This window comes from Atractosteus spatula, chromosome 15, assembly GCF_055471065.1.
Source record: "Atractosteus spatula isolate fAtrSpa1 chromosome 15, fAtrSpa1.hap1, whole genome shotgun sequence".
NCBI lineage: Eukaryota > Metazoa > Chordata > Actinopteri > Semionotiformes > Lepisosteidae > Atractosteus > Atractosteus spatula.
In genome coordinates, this window is record NC_142720.1 from 17579454 (window position 1) to 17603062 (window position 23609).

The 23609-nt window shown below is 38.6% G+C and overlaps 1 protein-coding gene across 1 annotated transcript in view; it reads left to right on the forward strand.

Moving 5' to 3' along the window:
- Positions 1-23609, forward strand: part of thada (THADA armadillo repeat containing) — a 113476-nt gene that overhangs the window by 39184 nt on the left and 50683 nt on the right. Inside the window, exons 27-29 of the mRNA XM_088934345.1 lie at positions 225-316; positions 13552-13641; positions 16197-16328. Of these exons, the coding sequence (XP_088790471.1) occupies positions 225-316; positions 13552-13641; positions 16197-16328 (314 nt within the window). The remainder of the gene's footprint in view (positions 1-224; positions 317-13551; positions 13642-16196; positions 16329-23609) is intronic.

Consider the following 23609-nt stretch of genomic DNA (forward strand, 5'->3'; position numbering starts at 1 on the left):
CTCACTGCGTGGATCTATTGACTTGCATTCTGTAACAGTGATTGTGCTAGTGAGGCTTGTGTGTTGACTTTTAGCAGGTGATTTGTAAATTCAAGGATGTCTGCTGTTGAAGGGCAATGAAAAGAATGTGCACTTAGTGCTTAGAGCAAATCTAGCACAGTCCTAGCAAGGGATCTTCAGAAGTGCAAAGAGGCTAAACTTTTTTTTTCACTTTGCCACTCTAGGTAAGGAATTCCTCTACGCTTCTCTTCAGCACTCTGATAACCAGAATATTTGGAGTGAAGAAAGGAAAAGATGAGAACTCGAGAAAGAACAGGTCAGACTCTTTCTAGATTCTCTTTCAAACCTTGAACCCTCAAGCTCTATCCCAATGCTCTTTTTCTTCAGGAAAGAGTCCGGTTTGCTAGAGCATCTCTTTGGTGTGTGTGTCAGCATGTGTTGTTAGCTATGTTGTGAACAGGTTGTGTGTTTTGAATGACGTCTGTAAACATCTAATAACAGGGTTTGAAAGGAAAAGGAACATTGGTGTTCTCAGGACACATCAAACTCCCCATCTCTCCCAAAACCCTGATCAGTTGTTTCAGGAAGCCAGCTATGGATAGAAGCCCCGGAGGAGGTGATCTGCCGAAATGTGATTTTGAATATCACAAGACAAATGCTCAACAAAGAGTAAAAAAGACAGCAAATTAGTTGGAATTGCCCACACTTCAAAGTTATAGTAACAAAAATCTGAATTCACCATCCACCCTTTTTATTTAGATTAAAGGTTTGTGTTTTGCCTGTTCTAGTGAAACTTCAAAGGTATTTCGACTAGGAATCTGCCCACTTCATTTGTCTTCCCCTTGAACTAATGTTTTTCCATAACCTGCAGTGAGATTATGATTGCTGCATATACTAAAGTTGTAATAGTAATTTCAAATAGTGTTGATTGAGTTTGCAGAGGTGATGACTTTCCAAGAACAGCAATGGTCAATGGAAGGTTTTACCACTCTGCTGGTGTATTTAGGATGGAAGTGTACTGCATGTTGGCATTAGGTGGCAGTATTGTCTCAGCTTCAGAGCTTTAGCTCAGCCAGTGGCCAAAGTTTTTAATGGTAATCAATCATAGCTCTTCTGTTTATTTACTGCAGATGTAAATGATACATACAGTTTCCAGCTATAAATGTTGTTTATTTAAAGAATGTTGTCTTTTTACAAGATTGGCAATCAGTTTTTTTTCCCTTCATGCATTTATTTTCAGTCCCTCTCTCTCTGTCTTGATCCCCCTCTGTCTGTCTTTTGTTGCCATATTGTGTGGCATATCTATTCATTATCTTAGCTGTGTTACACTGCATTAATGTTTTATCAAAGCTGCATGTGTATTAATTCACAGTCTGAAAAAAATGCAAATAGCTTCCTGATGCAGGCGGTGGGTCTCTGAGTTATTAGGCAGCAGTTAGTCTACGTGTTACATGATCTTCTTTAAATAACACCTTACAAAATCTAGGCTTGTTTAAAAGTTGTTTGCTGTGAATGTTTACCAGCTGAGTGTTAACCCAAACAGTGCCACACTCCCGTGGTGTGTGTCTCTGGTTCTGTGTTTTGGACAAGGGTGCCTAAATGTTTTAACCATGCGTTTGGCCTTGATATAATTGATTATGCTTGTTTTCTTACTTTTTAGCTCTTGAAGCTACAGTTGCACCTTATAAAATCTATCCTGGGAAATTATCTCAACATCCCTTTTTTTTTCTTTCAATTCTGATTGAGATGTATTTGGTTTAAGATATTTTTATTTTAAAAAAGAATCTGTCTGCTGCCTGTGAACCTTGGGATTTATAATGACATGCCTGTTCCGCCTCCAGTAGAGATGTGCTGTTTTGGGCTGTACCTCATGCATGGTAGCTGTATGCTCTTGCTTGTTGAAAACCAAATGTGCCTCAATGGGTTTGTCATCTGAGGGTCTGTTCTAGCCAGGAGTGATCTGATCCCTTTGTTCCCAGTCCCTCATTTCCAGTTTGCAGCTGGATGCGGGTGTCACTAAAGTCCGAAGGAGTGTTTACAGTAGTGGAGCATGCTGACAGAATTCCACAGAACGGGACATGGAATGCTAACCATGTGCTGCCAGCAATGACATTTCACCCCCTGCTATTAATCTTCCTCTGTACAGTATCAGGACTGAAAGCTCTGCATTTTCAGAGGGGCGGCAGAGAAATTAATGTCAAACAATGGGACAGTTCTCAAGTGACTGGGTATTAATGGAAATTAATAGTGAAGTAGACCAATTCATACTCTTGGGGACATTGGGTGTCCATAGTACTGGCTGGTGACAGTGTGATGGTCTGATTCTGCATTGTGGTAGATAGGGTTTAATTCCACGTTTTCCAATCCATTAACAGTCTAGGCTTTTGGAAAAGGTAATGAAATGGATTGGTTGGCAATAATGTAACCTACTTCTGAAACTCAATTTCCAGATCCAGTGTAAAGCATGCTGCAGTGTAATCTGGAAAGATGGGTGGTGGGTTTTGGAGCAGAATTTAGTTTTGAATGGGGGCTGTTCAACATGTGTTAGACAAGGTTTTTTTTTACAATGAGGGGAAGCATAGAGAATAAATATACTGTGAGGTGTTAATTCCATGATCTTTTTTTTTCCTATAAGAAAAACACTATCTCCAGTTGGACATGTCTGCCATTATCCTGTTTATAGATGCATGCGATAATGGCGTCATAAACCACCAGTGTCCCTGGTATCGAAACAAACACAGACTAAAAATAAAAGAAACTAAAGCCCTTCTTATCCTTTTTTATGGGTCTGGATCAATGGCAATCCACTGAGACAACCCTGAACCCAATAGTATCATGACCAATAAAAACCAATGGCACTCTTTACAGCCATGGGGAGCGATTCTGTACACAGGCATAGGCCCTGCTGGGGAAAATTATAGGGGAATGAGGGCTTATTGTACTTGAATGCAGATTTAGAATAACAGCCATAGCTTGATGGAAAGAAGGCTGGAGACCTCATGTAAACAGGCAGCAATTAATGACCTTGTGTTGTCAGAACACACAGACTCTGGGAGCAGAGAACTTGTCTGTCCAGCCATCACAGGCTGACCCCTGCCCTGAGCCAAAGAGCAAACTTTTATGTTTTTTTTCTCCTAAAGAATGTAACTTTAGTTATTGTAACAGCCCATACAGTCACATACTAAATAAGACTCCTCTGTCACAGTCGTGTTACTATCTTGCAATATCTAACACAGTTTCACTTTTATTAACACTTTGAAGTTAAATTTTATGTTTATATATACTTGTATTTTCTCTTTCTTCGCAGCCAATGCGGTGCGAAAATTTTGCTCAAATTCTGCAAATAAAGGCAACGAAAGATTCATAAAGCTATAAGAGAAATACACACTGGCTTTCAGGAGGAAGAATTTCAGCTTTATAACCTGTACTGGTACTGTATAGGTCTACTGCAAAACATAAAGATAGTATTTCTAGCCGAAACTAGTCATGATCCTTGATGTTTGTTTGGTGTCTTTTTCCTCGTATTAGCGTCAGCCTTATTTTTTTTTTTTACCATTTTTGTTTGTTGTGCAGTAAATTTCTTTTGACAGTCTGTTCACTTTAATGTCCGCTTTGGACATTTTGTGTTTGGTTGGGCAGCAGCACATAGGCGCAGCAGTTACAGTACCTCCTGCAGTTTCATCATCTACAGGTTTTACTGGCTCACTAGATATCCCTTGATCTGTATCACTTGAACTTTAGTGAATCTGTCACAATGTAACACGGCGCAGTCCCGAGACAAACAATGCTCTTGAAGGAACTGGTCTTTGAGTTCTAAAACAGCACAGATCTTAGGTAGGCTTGTGTGTTCGGTGAAAAAGTAAAGTCTTTACTTCCAAAGCTGTTTGGTATATTTGGGGTTTATAATTTCCTGTTTTCTCAAAGTTTTAAAGACATTTGAGTCGTTTTACTACTTTGGAAGTCCCACTTTCTTAGATGTTGAACTTGATAAAGTGCCACACTTGAGCACTCTGCTTAATTTTTAACTTATCTGCTAGATGAGTTAAGTTGCCAGTTTCTATCTGGCTACAGTTACACTTTTCTTTTTCCCTGGCTGTGTACATTGTTCTTCAGACTAATAAACAGAGGTGAACTAAGTTTGTACCAGTTGTCAAACGCTTTGTGGAATCCGGGAATGAAACTCGCTGTAGTCCAACCTATGAGATTGAAACTGTTCAGTTCATTCCCTCCTTGTCCAAACTGGTACATGAGAAAGGCACGAGAGCTTGCCGAGAGAATGAAATTTTCCATCATGGCTGCTACCTCCCGTGCATTCAAACAAGTAATAAACCATTTAGTTTAAGGTTGTATAATTAATGTATGTCCTTAAAAGCACTCCTCCCCTCCCTGGCAACTCCATTGCACAGCCCAGCTTTGCTTTATAAACAGAGGGATAAAAATAGCTGTAATTCAGAACTAAGGGTCGAGTTAATAACTACCAGCCCCTTCACCAGGCTTTGTTTAGAGGGACTCTTCTATGGTTTTCTGTTTTCAGGGACTTTGCCAAAAAATAATATAAAAGCACCATTTTCTTAACATCCTGCCAACGCTAATAAAAAAACAATGGCTTTGGACTACAATTAGACTTCATCGTTAATAATTCCAGGATTTCTTTAAAAGTGGTTTTGTGGCAGACGTTGTAACTGGAGGTAGCTTCGGGCTTCTAGCTGTACAAATGAATAGCTCAGAGACTCAGTGATTATTCTGTCCGAGGGGAAAAGAATAGATTGTTCTCCACTTGTTTTCATGCTTGAGGAATCTTGGCCTCTGGTTGTGGGAAAGATTTGTGTTGTACCTTTTCAGTAAAGTAAAGATTAGACTCCAGTACAAGACTATTCTCTCTCCTGAGTGAAGTATACATACTGTGGGAAGGAATAAGAGATATGCAAAATGAAAAGGGTCAGAATCTTTACATGTTTAAATCTTCGCCAACACCAATACAGTAATAAAGCAGTATAATGAAACACTTCAGAAGGTCAACCTCAGATTCCGGAAAAGTATTGGAGGGGATAAAGTTAATTTATTAGTCAATTCTAGCTGTGACATCATTTTTAAGTTCTAAATAGAAAGCAATCCACATTGTGAGAGTGTCATAGTACATTCAGGTAAAGTAAAGAGAAAATCTGATTAAAAGCTCTTTTGTCACACACATTTGGATTGTTAAGTCAGTGTTCTTATTTCAAAGATAAGTTCATGAGTACAAATCAGGCCCGTAAATTGATATATTAAATTAGACGCAGGTGAAAACTTTATGAAGATAAAAGTACATAGATTGCAAAAACAAATCTTAATGTGACATTACATAATGATTAATAGTGATTAGTGTTCATAAAAATGTAGAATGCATAGAACTTGACATTTAATTAAGTTACAAGTAGCATAGTGTAAAATAGCTTATTCCCTTTAAATTGTATAAATATTCATATCTGAACATCATATATTTTAGTCAACAGATATTTACCAAAAACGGTGCATGGTTAACATCACTGAAAAGTCACATTAAATATTAAAGCCATTAAACAAAAATATTTGTAAGTGACCAGTGCCTGTTGTGTCCACTTTAGATTACTTCATTGTCGACTTCAAATTACATCTGTTTCTGAGATTGTATTCCCAGCCTGCAGGGCTGTGGTTCACCAGGAGCAGCATTGAGGATCAAAATAGCGTTGATGTGTACAACATAGGAACTTTTTACGTCCATCTCCAGCAATCTTATTTAATAATTTATTCAGCAATAAATATTATTTGTACAATACTCCCCATAATTTTCTATCCTTTTATTTCATTCTGTTGATGCATGTTTTTGCACATCTGATGTTGTTTTGCACATTACCTGTTACCTTTTGTTGTTTTGCACACTGCCTGTTGTCTCTGTCTTTCTTTTATTATACAGTTGTATTGTTGTTTTTTTGTACTACTTATCGTCATTTCGTTATACCATATACCTGTATATGAGCATAATGACAATAAACTTGAACTAACTAACTACTTGTTTGTACTGATACTTTTACCAGGTTTATTGAGCTTTCATTCATTCTGCTAATAATGGTAGTTCATGATTTCCAGTGGATTAACTGATTTATGAAACAGGGTGGGAATTCGTAAGTCAGTAGGTTAAGGCCTTTTGTGTCTGACTTCAGACTTTCAGTGTATGCATACAGTATGATAAATCATTGATAAAGCAGTGACGTGCACCCTTTGCCTTCTGAACAGATACTATTTTCATACTAAATACTGTATATAGCAGATTGGCGTTCATGTGGAAATGGATTTTCTTCATAATACTGAAACTAAAATGTAACTCGCATCAAGCTAATGTAAACATGATTACAAAAATCCAGTGAGTAATGTCTTGTGGTTATACTGTCCATATTAGATGATGATGTTGAATTGATTTTATTTTGATTCCATCCATTGAACATATACTGCTTGCATGGAAAAAATGCTGTCCGTGTGTAGTTATATGCAGGTGAACTTAACAGTGTCCTTTATATAAAAGTGAGGTTAAGCGGGGTGCTGTTAAAGCATTTCATCATAAAATCTGTCAGATTCATATTGAAGACAGATACGGAAACATCTGGTAATAGTGCCCGAGTTTTCCTTTGAGAAAGCATTTTTCTTCCCTATCAGGTTTGTGTCCGTCTGGCTGCGATTTTTTTCCCCTGTTGGAATATTTCTTCTTCGTTTGTTTACTTGGTGATGGAGTAAACAAGTGCAGTTCAAAGTCTAGCTGTCTCCCATGTGAAACACCAGCTCCCAGTCTCGTATAGAAACCTGCCATAATTCCTGTATGCTCCATAGGTACTCTGCTCAGAGTCTCATCTCAGAGCCCAGGGCTACTTGCAACATAACTCAGTAAATAAAACCATTAGAGAAATATCATCCATTAGTGTTTTCATTAGTGAGGCTGCCGAGTAGGTTTAATCAATGTCCTCATACATTCAGGTTGAAAACAGATATGGAAACATATGAAGTTTTCTTTGTTTTCTTTGTGTAACTGAATTACACAGGTGGGGAGATTTTTTCTCACTCGCCTTGGTTCCCTTTCTAAATTTCGTTCTGATCACTGGCAAAATTGAATTCATTTAATTGGTGTAGCTAGATTACAGTGTTCCTGTGTATCTTATGTTTCCTTTTCTTAACTTGTTTTGGAATCATTGTATGCTTCTGTGTTACTGAGGAAATTAAATGTTCAGCTGAAAAGAATCCAGGGGAAAAATTCTATAAATTAGGTTGGACACCAAATCAGAGACGTAACCTGGCAAAACCTTTCAAAAGTACCCCAGTGTTTTCTCCAAGAGGCCAAAGACATGGTGGTTTGGAGGAAGCTTTTATGCGAGGATAATGGAAAAGAAAAAGGTACTTCCCACAATTTTCCAAGTTTTTACAAAAGAGTGCTGTTCAAAAATATGATGTAAACGCAAGTGATCTGAGGGCAGAAAAACATTTTTTTTTCAAAAACAACAATAAAATGTTTCTGATCCATGTGCCTTGTACATAAGTTATTTTAGAACCTCTGGAAACTAACCTGGGTCTGAATTATGGTGAATCTATTGAGCTCTTGAGTTACACTAATTAAAAATACATTTTTTAAAAAAATGTTTCTTTAAAAAAAATGCTTGTTTTCAAGCAGCACTAAAACAACAAATCAAAGGAGTGGTCATAGACTAGAAAAAGGAAGAAAACAAATGAAGAATGTGTTCCTTCTTAATTAAGAAAAGAAATTCTCAAGGAATGGTTTCTATAAATAAATGCAACCAAGTTTTCCATTCAACTGTCTAAGAGTTTTTACCATGTACCATATCTCTGTGGTAATCTGGTGGTCCTTCTGCATGCCTGTATTTCCTTTTATGAAATTGTCCAATGAAGGAAATTGCACGGTCTTGGTTTTTTAAGTTGTGGAAAAGCCGATGGAATGTTCCTCCCTCACTGTAAATGATGTCAGAGTTGTATCTTTTACCAGGATGTTTCACCTCAGAGCTGCTGGGACAGAGCACTGCAGGCCAAAACACAACACCAGTGAGGACTGCAGGTTTCAGTAGAACATCATATAATAACATAGAACAGCATGCAGTTTGATGCAACACTGTATGCAAAAGGATCAGGTTATTTGGCCCAATTATTCGCATCATACTGTTAGGGGCTTAATCTGTGATCCACTAATTTGTTTGTGTAGATTCCTGGGCTCCTATACACAAGACTCCTCCTGTATATTTTTTAAAGTATCAGTCAGAACGCCCCCATTCTTTTATTCCAGACACGCATACTCAATTAACACACGAAAGTCAGAACAATACGATACCATAATCTGCGATAAAAAAATACAATAATCTGTCTTGATTAAAGGTTTGCTGTTTGGCTGTTATTTTTACTGTTGCATTTGCTCCAGATAAATTATGTCCAACTAACTCTTGTCAGTAGCTGGCCCCTTTAGAATGCAATGCATCATACTGCACCTTACCCTTGCACTGTAGCTGTTTTCATTACTGCAGGCAGCTGCAGTTCACCCATCTTCACCTGTGACTGAATATAGGCTTGTATTGTTGCCTCTGGGGTAGGAGAGGTATTGGCCTCTGACAGGTCTGCTTGATGAGCTGGAACGTTCTGTACTGACTTACTCCCAGCATGTTATAAAGTGTCCAGACTGTAACTGCAGTCAGTGCTTTGCAAAGCGGGAAAGAAACACTCCAACCAACAGTGCTGTGTGTTTCCAACACTGGAGTGAGAGGAGTTTTTAGTTGACATGGTAAAGCTCAGCACAGATGCTAATGGCATTGCTGAAAGAAGTGCAGTCATGGTGTTCTAAATATTCTGTGACAGCATTTCAGAATAGAAACTGAGCGCAGTGGCCCCATGGCTTCAGTTGCTGTTGAGATTAGCAGTGGAATAATCAGGTCTCAGGGACCTGTCAGCAGCCCCACATGGGCCTCATACACTGAGTGATGGACACTGTATGGAAACGGCAATATAGACCAGAACTCCAGAAAAGAAAACTGTTTGCTGTCAATAACTGTCGAATTTTAAGTCAAACACAGGTTTTTTGCTCATAAATGCTATCACAATTTGACTTTGCTAGTCACTTTGGACTTTAGACACTTCAAATCTGCCTTACGGGAGTTTTAGTTGAGCAACATAATTTTCTACAGCTTGACTTGTAATAGCTCTTGAATATCAAGAGCATGCTGCTTTCAGTTTTGTGAACTGCTGAGGCTTGTATTTGCTCTTACTCTATTGGGGACCAGCTTGGTTCGTATGCCCATAGGTGTTTTATTAACATGAAAATGAAATCTTAACATTTAAACTTGTCTGTAAATGACCCCCTTTTCAGATTCATTAAAGATGACTTTTGGTCACGGAGAGACCATGTGTGTTGAATTGCTAATTGGAAGGTTTTTGCAGCTCTTTTCTGATTTTGCTTGCAGTGAAGTAAGTGATTTGCGTTGTAAATCACAATGCTTGTCTGGGTAGGATGTCGATTTGCTGATGTGAGCTGCTGAGAAGTCATTTGCCCTTGTGCAAAGAAAGTAAAGATTTTGATCGATGAGATATTACCACGAGACACAGGCACTGTGAATAGCTTGGTTCCGGTAGAAGTCTCAGCAGTTAAGCACCCCATCTCTGCTCCAGTGACTTGATTTTTCCAGACACCAGAGCTTTCTAAGGAATAAACAAACATAAAATCTAAACCTTTTCTCCACGTTTACATAAAACCCATAAAACAAGCCTTGGTCTTAATGAACATTTTATTGGCTCATAAAGCTTTGATATTTGGGAAGTGGTTGAGCAGCCAGACCTGGGAGGCTATGTTGTGTTGTGTTTCATTTCTGCTTTACTTTCTGTTGCACTTTTTTTCTTTTTCCGTCATGCATGCATGACACCCGGAGCCAGGTTTTTACAATTTATTTGTGCATTCAAGTAACGTTAAATATCTTCCTTGCATTTGGAAATCTATGCTTGTAGTCAGAGCATGACATTATGGGGTAATGTGCTTAAAAAACCTTGCAAATACAATCTGAAATTGACCAAAAGAAATAAGCTTGACTGAACTGGGCAGAATATATATACCTCAGGGAATACATTTGCATAGTGACTCAGGAAAGAAGAACTAACCCTTTTTGTCAGTAAAAGACTTGACAATTGTTTTGGTTTGACCCAGATATGGAATAGACATTTTGTTGTTTTTTTCTCACATGCTGGCTCACTGCAAACAGACATGTGGCTGAAGGAGGAAGAGTAGGCTGATTCCTTTGACCTGCCAACCTTCAGTGTGTGTAACACAGTCCTGTGTCAGACGTTAAATGCTGACTGCGTTGTTGATAGGGGAATCTTGGTCACAGTCAGCTGGTGAAGTGATCCAGGCTCAACAACATGATCATAAAGCATAACCTGCACTAAAAAGTTCATTCTGAAGATGGGAGAAGAGCACCCTGACTGAAATTCCCTTCCTAGTTTGTAAAATACGTTTGCTTCCCTTTCCTTTTTTTAGTTGCAGAAATAACAAAATCAAATAACACCTTAGTAGTGGAAGAAAAAGGTCTGGGTGTTTTTGAGCTGATGTCTGTGTGCAGCGTAATGAAATGATCGAGTCTGATCTGGAGTCTCCCCAGGCAGCCAGGTGTGAAACGGCAGATGATAGCCAATTATGACTCATTACTGCCTATTGGATTCATTAGGTGCCAAAATTACATAAAATGTAAAGGGGAATAAATACAGGGGAGGGAGATGGGAGGATAGCCATGGGGCTTTTTTTGTTGCATCAGGAGATGAAGATGATAGCCGGAAAAGTTACTCTACACAATTCCGGGCATATACAGTAGCACGCTTGCACTTAACAAATTCTTTGTGCTGAAACTGAGAGAGCAGTGCTTTGTGAAAAAGTGACTTCTGCTCTTGTTCTGTTTTACAGCACTCTTGCCTAGTAACCTGGTAGTAGGCCCAGGGCCTTGGTGTTTTGTCTCATTTTCCAGCACTGCTCTATTCATTTCTTCTTGGATATTCATGATTCTGAAATACGAATACAGTATACAATGCATTCTAAAATAAACTTTATTTAGCTCATGAAATTAGATAACTTGTATTTTACAAAAATACCAGAATAGTATTGTGAGCCTGAGCCGAGCCTGTAAAAAACAGCACTATCTTCTTCATATTCTGTAATGATGAAGGATAACCAGAACCCTCTCAAACTGCTTTTTGACATTCCTCCTCTTTGTGGATTCAGTCCTTCAATCTTGAGATACTTTGTGTCTGTATTGGCAGAGACATGCCATGCAGCGTCGTTTTCTGTGAATCCTCACACAGCTTCTTCTGTTTGTCAGGTTCTGTTCTGTTTCTGTTTCTGGCTTATTCTGCATTCTCCATTATGTACCCGAGAGCTGTGTTAATTCAATGTTTCACTTGTGTAGCAGAATGCATTTCTGGTAGGATTTAAGATATCTGTGTAATTGTATAATGTGATCCTTTTGCCCTTGTATTGTGTAAGAAGGCTCAAGACCTTATTCAAAGTCAGTTCTGGACTGGGGTGCTCTGTCATATTTTCCAGTTCTTGTTCATTTTTAGAGGGTAATGATGGTAAATGATTCGCAACATGTAGAGAAGGACCTGACCCATAGTGCTTTTCTCACTTGCATCTAAATATCTAAACAAACCTTTCTCAGAAAATAGTCAAAAGATACTTCTGTGTCTGTAGAACTTCCCTGTTTATTTTATGTTTGAATTACTGAGCGTTCACAAATATTTTAGACAGATGTATTAAGGGCCAGTGAAAATAGCAAAAATGGTGTAGTCAAATTTAGCAAACCCGTAACTGTCAGCCCCAGCAAAATGTCTTATCCATCGCCTAGAGTATCACATATTATATGACACAATAACCTTTCCATTCTGAGAGAGACCTACAGGTTGTCTCAGTGGAGGGCTAAGAGTGCTTTTCTGTAAACACCACGTAGTTACAACCTATCACTCCTAGCCTTCACCTTATAGTGTGGTTTGCATTAGCCAGGCACATAGTGTGATGCATTTCAAAGCAGTTTTCTAAGTGGTTTGTTTTATAGAAGTCTCTCAACAGGATGAATAACATTATAATTGCCATGTATTTTGACTGTGTCACCAGCAATGAATTTGTAACCTGATTCACATATGGTTTTTTATTCAGGGAAGTCAGGATTCGGCGGTTCAGGTCTGGCATATAATGAGCTTATTTTTGTGTGTTATAGTGACCAACCCCTGGGCATTGCATTGAGCTAAAGTTGCCAGGTTGTTAAAAGTGATTTTATTTTTTTAAACCTTAAAGTGTCATAATGTATCAGCTGAACAAAAACATCATCACCCATCTTGAAGTCTAAAGTGTTTCAAAGAAAACAAACAGAATAGTGCCGTATAAAATAAATTAACCTTCACAGGACTGCTTAGTAAGCTAGATTTCTTTGGGCGCCTCCAAGTTTAGAACGCCTGAAGGGGTTAACTGATAAAATGCTGTTGCACGAAAGACTCAGCTTCCACATGACAGCAGAAACATTTCTTTTTGGTCAGCTATCAGATATAATTAGTTAACGATTACCAGAACGGGATTCAGGTTGCTTATGTAACAGCCTGCCCTTTACCAAGTTAAATTCAAAGAGTCTTGCATAGTGTATAAATTAGCACTGATCCTTTCTTAATGTCCATTCATTCCAAAGATACCAAAACTGATGTCAATAACATAAAAAAATGGAAACCTCTCTTTGTAGAAGTTCTTGTGAGTGGTGATTAAAGTCATAAAGATGTAGGAACACAATTTCAGTGCTTCTGCTGAGGGCAGCTTGTCTTTAGCATGCTCTGTGCCAAGCTGTCAATATTCTTGTTCACCTGCTCTTGTTTGTTTTGTGCAGACGTATGTTGGCAAAAATAGAGGACAGTGTCACGAAGGGACAGAGCTACTGACAGGAAGATCACTGACAGATTGGCAGCCATTATCAGAAGAATAATTATTTGTTGCCATGGCGACATGTACCCGTACCTACCTGTACCCGCAAGCTTAAATGTCCTCCCCTCTCTTAAATCCATATTTTCCAAAATATATAATAACTACATCTATACAAAAAAGTGCCTAAATATTTGTGATATGCACAATTGGAGCCCATAACATACTGTATGTTGGAAGTGGCCATCCAAATAACGTGGTCAAAACACAAGTGGTGAAGACTGTAACACTGCTGGGTGAATGTTGGAAATGCTGCCAATTTTATTTGATGCAATCAATAATGTTGATGGTAATGTTGATGCAATGTGCAGATTTTCATATCACAGACCAAAAGTTCAATATTTAATGGCATTTCTTTGGGGCGGCTGTTTAAACGAAATACGGTGCATTTTATATTTCGGTAGTTTGTTCCCTGTCTGTCATTGTCAGCCCCCACGTTTCCTTTCCTCTCCCATCTGGGGCTGGATGAGTCCAGATGGGTTGTGGAAACGTGGGCGGGGGGAACACTGTCTGTGTCTGTGTCGTGTCGCTGACCCTCTCCTCTGTCCTCGTAGAATGACAGGCCGCGAGTTCTTCACGCGCTTTCCTGCCCTCTACCCCTTCCTGCTCAGACAGCTTGAGGCTGTGGCCAGCACTGTGGACAGGTGAGGCAGCTCGGGTCGGTTTCCTTCTTCCCTTCTTGTTTTTTGCAACACACAGAATCATGAACATTTAACACCTGCCTTAAAATAGAATAATGAAAAAAGAGCATCATTGATACAAAATACCTCTCCCACCATCGGGCTGGTACCCTCTTTGTCAATCCTCAAAAAGTATACAGTTCACAAACTAGATAAGAACAGATAGGTCTTTTTTGGATATTATGATTTTCACGCTGACTTGTGAACCTAAAAACCTAGAAAACTGAGCAGATATTCAGTTAGGGTGCTGACATAAATAAAAAAAGAGAGAAAAAGTTGTTGGGTTTTACATTTCTATTTTTAAGAAATCGTCCCTGGAGCTTGTCCTGGAGGGCAGCAGAGGGTTGCTGTATTTGTTTCAAAGTTTGTCTCAATTACTCAATTGAACTAATTACCGTTCTGTTTAACTGGACAAATTGAACATTGTTTCCAGGTCTGAAGCAGCTGATAGTTTGGAAGATAACCAGCGCACAAGACAGCAGCCCTCGAGACCCAATTTCAGCTTCCCTTGTGTAGTTTCCCTCATTTGTTTTCTTGCTTGTTCGTTTGGACTCCCTGGTTTGAAGAGCATTCTTTCATCCCACTCAGGCTCCATCTCGTACTTTAGAGGGCTCTTCTTTCCTCTGCTCATCCAGCAGTTATTTTATGAATCACCAAGCTTGGTGCCGACACACCGGCGAGTTGTACTATGTAACTCCAGCATTGCTGTTTTGTTTTGTTTTTATGACTGCTACCCAACAGTGATGCAAGCCCATCTTAGCCAAGTGTTCTATGAAAAAAATACATGCATGAAAGAAAAATACACTGTATATGGGTCTCCTATAAATCCTCATAATATCATGAATAGAAATAAAATAAAAAAATGGAAAACAACTGGGATGGGTATTACTTAAAAACACATTAGGGTTTTATGTTTCCAGTTAAACCGAAAACAAATGTGCTTATTATGTTAAAGGCGCTCTGTTGATATCCCTTCTGACTGAGTGCTTAGTAGAGCCACATGTATGTACTGTGTCTTACTATTACATACACCCCTTTATTTATGACCCATCTAGCACTGACTTTTGTATTGGCGATCTTTAGCTCACTGCAGGAACATTTTGACCTTTAACTCCATGGAGTGATTAAAACCTTGTAGCTTTATGCTTTTTGAATTTTGGATAGACATTGATATATATATATAGTTCAGGGTTATATATTCTATACGTATATTGTTGTCAGTGACACCACATTTAAAGAGCTGTTAAAATAGATCACATCATTCTTTGTAAATTTAGTGTAATTTAAAATGCTTCTTCGAGTGAATGTCAAAAGCTTTAAAACGTTCTTCCAACTGTTGTCTTTTGACTAACTAAAGCTGTTGTTATTTTCAGTCTCAGACTGTGAAATTGTGTTGTAACAACTGCCCATCTGTTTTTGTGATACTGAAGGCTGGATCTGATGCTTTTATCTGTGCTGTTCAGCAACCCTCCGATTGCTGAAAGCACGGAGTCTCACTGTGCTGCTGCAGCTGGTAACGGGACACCAGCCCCATTCATGTGTTTGTAATTCCCTTTTCCATCCTGGAATGACATCACAGGTCTATCTAGGCAAACATTGTACTGATCAAACAAATGTGAAATTAGACGCTAAATAAATTACTGTGCCCATAATTAGCCAAGCTTTAGTTTTCATATCCCTGTGATCTTAAAACCCCCCCTTTGGGACCCATCATAATTGAAGATTGGTTTTTGTTTCATTTAATAATTGTGTAATGAATTGTGCCGTCACGGTGCTATCAATGCAGAGTTAGGATGGGTTATTGTTGCAGTCCCGTTGCCTCTGAAGCTGTGAAGCCTTGGTCCTGCATCGCTGACTGACTCTTCAGAGCCTGGCTGGGTTATTTTCTAAGGTTTTGTCAAGTTTTCGGGTCTGTTAGTAATGTGATTGTTTCATTTTTTAATATCGCCACTGAGTTGCTTCCCTTAAACCTATAAAACACTGCTGGCAGAAACCTTTAATTTCCATTCCTCAGTCAAGAAAAACAGCAAGGCCTTAAATTTCTATAAACTCATTTCTTTCCTGCACAGCTGGACCTTTTGTGCTCTCACAGAGCTCCTCGGATGAGTGCCTGCTCTCTGCCTGTGTTTTTTTTTTGTGAATGCTGGTTTGTTATTTTCATTTTCATTTGATCCTCTTCAATTGAAAGTTTTTTTTATTTCTCATTCGATTTTTCCCCCTGCATTGTCCTCTGCAATACCATGAATGAATTTTATTTCATCTAATATCCTCCTCAGAACACCTGCTTTAATAGCAAATCTGGAGGCTTGAACAATCTTGAACCCTAATAAAGAAGAAGGATCCCCTGTATGTCCTATAACAATACAACCCTTACAACTCATTACATTCAGTTTGCTGCCAGGCAGATTTTATACAGGGAAAGATCATTTGTAATTGCACTTTGGGGTAACTCGAACCTGATGCCAGTCTGATTGTTCTTCTCCTCTGTCCTCCTTTCTCTCACTTTTGTTATGCTATAGTGATTCAGGGGTTCTGAAGCTGCACCCCAACCTTTTCCTCCTGCTGCTCCTCCTGGGAAAGCTGTACCCCTCCCCCATGGATGGATTCTCCTCTCCTCTAGGCCTGGCACCCTTTGTCCCCTTCATCGTCAGGTGAGCTCCGTTCATTCCTCGGCCATGAGAAGAGATCGCTTTTGTTGAAGTGCCCCCTTTTTTCTGGTTTTATAAGACCTGTAAAGTTCACCCGGGGAATGTTTGTGCTGCGTTTGGCTTTTGAAGGTCGCAAGGGAGAGGCTGTAGGGAAGGGAGTACAGTGCACAATAACCAGCCTGTCTGCAATGGCTAACATGCCTGCTGAAAGGCCATAGTAACAGCAGGCGAAAGAGATAGCAGTATACAGTGGGTGTAATTCAAAGTCCACACATTTGCAGACAGACGGAGGATAGCAGACATCGTATTGCATATCGTAAAAGAGTTTTAGCCTCTGTATAACACAAGATGTATATTATAAACACAATTACAGCACTGTGCAAAGTTGCATCGTGCAAATTTCCCATGCATTTATGGTGTTACAGGAAAATGTTTGGATTATAATGTGATGAAATAAATTAATCAGTAAATAATATATTATACAATGTTGGCAGCACATGAGCTGAAGGATTATGGCTGCAGTTGCCAATCTATTGCAGTCTCTGGCCATTCTTTTACGAATTGAGTAAAAAGCTTGTGCTATTTTTTACTGCCATGCAATAAAAAACAACTTAAAGGATCTTCCATCATTCAGTTTAAAGGTACCGTACATTATAACCCAGGTGTTATGAAATCACATTTTTTTTCTTTTTATTAAAAAACTTTTTTTTTCTCCTGTTATTTTTTAAATAGTTTGGTATTCGTGGTGGAAGGGACAGAAGCAAATGAGGCAAACAGACCCATTTCTATTTTGGACAGCTAGACACGTGTGCTGTGCCATTGTGATTTGAACTTTGATGAACATAGAGATGAGACCATGAAGAACACATTTTCATGGACAGTGGTGTGCACTGGTGTCCACCAGATGTTGAACTCTAGGAAAGCCCCATGGTATCCCCTCTATTCAACAACAGTGATGTCAGTGTCTTTGAGTGTGTATAGCTGGAGACATTGTAATTTATATGTGTATTAATTGCCACACAGGTCAGTGTTCGTGATAATCATTTGATTAAGCCAAGTCAATTTTATAAGCATCATTATATGAGCTATGGAGGTGTATTAAATAACTGAGTTAAAATATGGCAACTTCTGTTTGTACTATATATTCTGTGAGTTACTTGATATTTACAATGTAAATTAAACAAATCCCATTATTTTCACAATAACACTAAATTAAATAAACGGTTAAAACATTAACCTCATGAAACCAAAAATAACATTTAACATTTTTAAAATGTCATCTTTAAAATTTCTCCTTTGAATCCCTTCAATTTTGTTTAACCTTTACTGATTATTTTTTCCTTTCTATTTTGTTAAAAGAAGCTAGAAAAATGCCATAAAATGTAGCAAACCTCCAGACCATATTTAAATCTTATGATGTGCTGTGTTGGTGTGGGTTAAATCTCAGATAATCAGGAAGGTCAGATTAGAGTTGTATTTGTGATTGATTCAGTCCAGTACATTTCACAGTGTTCCTTGTTGTTTTAAACCCTGAGACCTGTGTAGATTAGTCTTATCTGCAGAAACCCCTCTTTTATTTATGCACGTTGAGTAAAGCAGATGGATGGGAACTGCTGAGCGTCTCTGTCGTTCTCACATTTTTAACATTTCTGGAGAGAAATCTGAAAAATATTATCGGACTGAATTGGTGACCATCTGCTGTTGCCTTCAACAATTTTTGGTCATGCTTATCTTTCCAGAGTAAATGGTGACCGGTAGAAAATCTTGTCGGTCTCTGTGGCGACTATAGGAATAGGCAATTGTACAGTATGTGTGTGTGTTGGGCGGGGAAGCGTTTTTTTGTTTGTACCACTATTTGGACATTGTGTTCTTTCAGAACAGTGTAAAACTTTAGGGGAAATAACAGTGCATGGAGATAATTGGAAGTGGAAGGAGGGATAAATTAAGTATCAGTGGTGAAAAACAACTTTAAAGGAAACTTGAGGACATTCAAGCAGCTTTACTTTGCCCTCAAATGAAATGTTTGAATATTCTGACTTTATAAAAGCAGCGATTTAAGGGCAGTGTGGTTCGTATAAGGTGTTGTAGTCATTAGTGTTAACTATCTGTGCTTCAGTGAAGAAGCTTTAAACTCATATGTCCCTACAGCAGCTGCAGAGGTGAAAGCTCTTTCATGTGTGCTGTACCACTTGTGGCAGTCCTCATCATAACGAGTTGCTCTTTTAAATTTCCATTTGACATATCCATGGTTATACCTGGTCTTACTCTTGCCTAGGTGTTTGCCAGGATGGCTGGTCAGTGCTGTTCTGTACTTGGCTGTCAGTTCTAATGAGAGCATTGCACAGTGCTGTATAAGGATGATGGGTCTGGGTTGCTGTGCTCTGCTCTTTGCTTTATTTGGTAACTGGCAGGAGTGTTGAAGCTCTGCACTGTTCCTGCTGAGCTGACCTGGAATTTTCCACATGACGAGAGCGTTGAGCTCCAAGACCCCCTGCCAGGTGCTTTTCATAACCAAGACTTGGCACTGCAGACACTGGGCCAGATTTCTGCTGCCTGCTTTGTACCCACTGTGTGGTTAGTGTGTGCCCAATCCAGCCCCTGTACTGTAACGTGCATCACCACTCGGGCCTGATTCCTGCTCGTTTTCCTACTCACTGTTCTTCAGATATGTTACAGTTCACCATTACATGACAATTCCGTCTCCTGCATATTAGTGAGGTGGTTTACTTTTCTTTCTGGTGCAGCAATTAAAGAGGTTCATGAAATGGGTGTTTCATCAGCTTTCTTAATAAACTGGGAAGGGTGAGAATATGCAAGTCTGTGTGGCTTTGGGGTCTGATGTTGTATGCCTGCGATGTTGTGAATCACAAGAGAGTGTAGGAGAGCGTGCCTTGGTCCAGTCAATCCAGTCAATGCAGGAATGCATTGGAACCATAGACTGCCCCTCTGGCTGCAGACAGCATTGATCCACTGGCAGCGAGGAGATAGTTCAGGGTCACCCTGGCAAGGCTATTAATAGCTGTTCTTAGCATCCAGGTTTATAACTTTTTAATGAAGTGCTACCCTGTGATATATAGAGCAGTTTCAGTAAGACTGCTAGACTTCCTACATGGGAATACTTTACTTTCAGTGCTGATACTCAATATGCAAGTGAAGAAAAGAAAATTACATTTCCTGCAGTGTTGTGGGAAATCCTTCATCCAAGGAGCAGGACACAGTCTTTGTGGATTCAGTTGTTTTATTGAGCTCAATAATGACATCAACGCGCGTTGGGTCTGCCCCGCAGGACAGACAAACCGCAAGGGTTTCCCAGCTCTTATATACAGTATGATCTCAGGAAGTTGTTTTGCTTCACAGCTTCATGTGTATTCGTCTTGTCCTTTGATATGTAGCATGAGTAGACCTGCTAAGTCCTGTCCCAAGTCCTGTCCTTTGATGTGTAGCTGTCTTTGTTGGAGCTGCTTAAGATATGTTAAGGCAGCCCATACATTACACAATGTGCTTGAATTAAATTGTTGTGTTGAATACAGATAAATTATATATATATTTTCCATCAATAATATATATATATATGTATGTTTTATGTTCTACTTCATGCAGTCATCTACAAAATGTTGCACACTTGTATTCCAGCTTGCCACTGGTCAGGATGAGCCCCAGATTTTGGCTGCTAACACAGTATCTACTACGGTTAAATGTTATAGAATTCAGTCCCGGCCTTTTCAAAGATGTACATTTATTTATTTTAGGCATAATAGCTAACTTTTCCTGGCCATGTGTTACTAGGGTTAAATCCTGATGAGAAAAACAATGGGAGGTTAGTTTCTTTATTCAGAGATATATGCTTAAATCAAGTCAAATGAAGCCCACATGTTGGTGAGCTTAAATATACCCTCAACTGCTTTGGGTTTGGGTTTCCAGGTTATTTTTTGTCTCATTTCCCAGTTTCCCTAGTGAGTATATGTATGATTTGAATCTGGTGTGCATCAGTCTCCGCAGATGGGAGTCTCAGAAGTTATTTTTAAACTTGTTTTAAACTGTGTGAGAATCATCATGTTATGTGTGTGTTATTTTTTTTCAAGACTTACCATTTACTGTCAGAACTATTACCCTCTTATATATTCAATGTGACAGCTCAGCAGAGTCTGTCATTCTTTATCCAAATGAGCTCATGCCGTCATGCAGTTGGTGACAGTGGATCACGTAGCAGACTTTGTTTTTTGGGTCCAGTTCTAAATTCTCGGATTCTTTCTGAGCACAATCTTACAGAGCATTTTCTTTTTTGCTGACCCAATGAGGAACCTTTTAGACTAACCTTTGGTACAGCATGGATGGCCTTAGTATTTAAACATAGGTTTTGTTGATTGAATATTGCTGAAATAAAAAAAAAATCAGTTGCATATTTGGAATTAACCCCTTTCCCTTAAGGTCAGTTAAAATGCCAGCCAATATCAAACCTAGGGACCTTAATTTTCCCTTAGTTTGTCAGTTTAGTGTGTTGCACAAAGCAGCTTAACATGTTGACATGAACAGTGGTGTTAAAGGAGAAAGAATTCATATATATGCATATAGTCACTTAGATTTAAGGTGTTTTATGCAACTCTGCCTACATGGTCTTGGAAAATAATTACTGTGCATAGTGCTCTTTTCAACAGCACTTCTCATGTAAAGACTTTGTGCTTCTAGTTGGAAGAATGCTGGAGGGAGTCAAAAAAAGAAAAATTTTCAAGGGAGGTAAATTTCATAGATACATAAAAAATGAAACATCTGTCTTCCTAACTGTTGGACTCTGACGCAGCCTTTGAAGCAAGTAGGAAAAAAAAATCCCAAAATAAAATGAAAAACATAAATCTTTCCTGAGATTTAAACTTAGATGCGGTCTGTCAAAATAGATTCTGAAATCATGAGGTTTTATTTTTTTTAATGTCTCTTTGATAAGATAGTAGTTTAATTAAAGATACTTTGGGCGGGCACTTCTGATCATCTCAGTCATCCTACTCAAGGATCTTAGCGCAGTCTACCTCCTGCGTCCTGGTATTTTAAAACCACGTTTTTTTGTGAACTATTCAGACAGTGTTTATACGGTTCCAGTAAGTAACCCAGAGTTCCATTAAATGAATGTAAACTGCGCTTTGGCAACAGTGGGATGCTAATGAGGCTTTGTATACACAGCTGCAGTCTCTTAATGCCTAGTCTAGTCATAACCTGTTAAACTGCCAGGTGATAAATGTTCTTAATTGTACCTAAGGTTAGGTTTTTGGAACCCTAGCGGTTAGAAAAAAGGGAGGGGGGAAGAAAAAAAGTTTAATTTTAAGTTTGACGCAAAACCTTAATTTAGTGTTGTGGTACAAGGAGTACATGGGCCGAGTACATTTTCAGATGGTTGAAACCATTTGTCGGGATTTTGCAGATATGGCTTGAGTTACAGGCAGTGTATCAAAACAAGGTAATTCACACTTTGTTCCAAACGAAGCTATTACATACCATTTTTATATTAAAACATCTGAAAAAAAGAATGGTAATTAACTGTTTTGGTCTTTAGTCATTTAGTCACAGAAGATTCCTGGGTTTGTTTATTTCAAGTGCATTTTACTTTAACCCAAAAATATAAATCAATATAAAATACTACCAGGGTTTTATTAGATGTGCTTAAATCCCTTGTAATCCCTAAGCTCTCCGATGGTAAAGTAAAACTCTGGGAGAGTTCGGCGGCAGTCCACAACGAGCAATGAAGTTGAAATGGTACCCATCCCAACTTTGTCTAAATGCCATTAGTCTCTCCAGACTGGAACTTGATTTGTGTCATTTAGCTTTGTTTCTAAAATTACACAGTTTGAAAATGTCATTTCCTTTCCAGAATTTTTTAATTGGACAAATTAGTTTGATAGTTAACATATGGGCAGAGGTTTTGAGAAAGAAACGGGCTGAAGCTATTAGGGGCACATTTACCAAATGTGAGTTGAAACTAGAAACGTGTTTTAACTTTAACTGCAGATTATGTCTTGTTCAGTCTTCATTTTAATATGTAACAACTGGACTTATTGACTTTGGTGTGGCTTTAACTGCTGCCACAAACTATAATTCCTCCCACAGTAACTGTCAGAAACTAGATTTTATTCCTGTGTTCTGTATTTTTTCTTTTACCTGTGTTGACATTAAAATTTGCTGCATTTTGACAGTACAAACCTTAGAGAAGGCTATACAACCAAGAATCTGAAATATATAGTTAAAACAAAGAAGCTTTCACTAACTCCTTATGTATCTAGGGGCCATTTATATATCACACTTATATTTATTTATAACAAATCGGCTCTTGCTTCTTTATTTTATCTGCTTTCTTTTTCTTTATCCATTATCCACTCTTCCATACAAACACACCACTGTATACAGCTCTTTCGTAGTGGGTAAGGATTAGCTGATTCCCTGACAATTTCTCTCAGTGTTTTTGAGGTAGCTGTAGGTAGGTATCAGTCAATCTGTGGGAGGGGTGTGATGCCCCTTCTTCCTTTTCCGTGCACTGAATAATTTGTCTACTTGAACTCTTAGTTGGGTTTCCTTGCAAACCTTGTATTTTGATTAGCAGTTACATAACTCTCATCTTTGCTAAATTACTTTCTGAACAGCAAGGACATCAAAACACCACCTTGCCATCTGGGCCTACTTGTGAATAGAAATGAGAGATTTTATCTTTTACTCATTTTGTTTGGTTTCATTTAAATGTTTCCAAATGTTGGCCACAGTGCTCGGGGCTTCCAGTACAGCTTGAGCAATAAGGAATTGGGAAAGGAGGATTATTACATGAGCTGGGAGAGCTGTATCCAGCTTGTTCTCAAGATGTATTGCAGTGGTTTTGTTGGCAGACAAGAAAATACTCCTAAACACTTGTGAGCCTATCCTGAGCGCATGAACTGTTTTTCAAGAAATGCCATTGGATATTTTCCAGATATTTTTAATTGTTTGAAAGACTCCTGCTACCACTTTGAATGCATTTCTCTTAATGTCTGTTAATGCATTTCTGATTCAATTTTCCCTCCAAATGTAAAAGTGTCATCTTAGCTTAGTTTTGACATTAATGCTTTATTTACACAAAAGTACTTTTGACATTTGCAACTACGTTATTTCTAGCATGTTTATGATTTTTTTTAAGTCTGAAGAGGGAAAGGCCATTTAGCCTGTCCAGGCTGTTTGCTAGTAACTTATTGATCCAAGGATCTTAATCAACTGTTTCTTGAAGGAAGCCAGGGAATCGACTTCGACAGCATGGCTGTGTAGCTTGTGCCATAC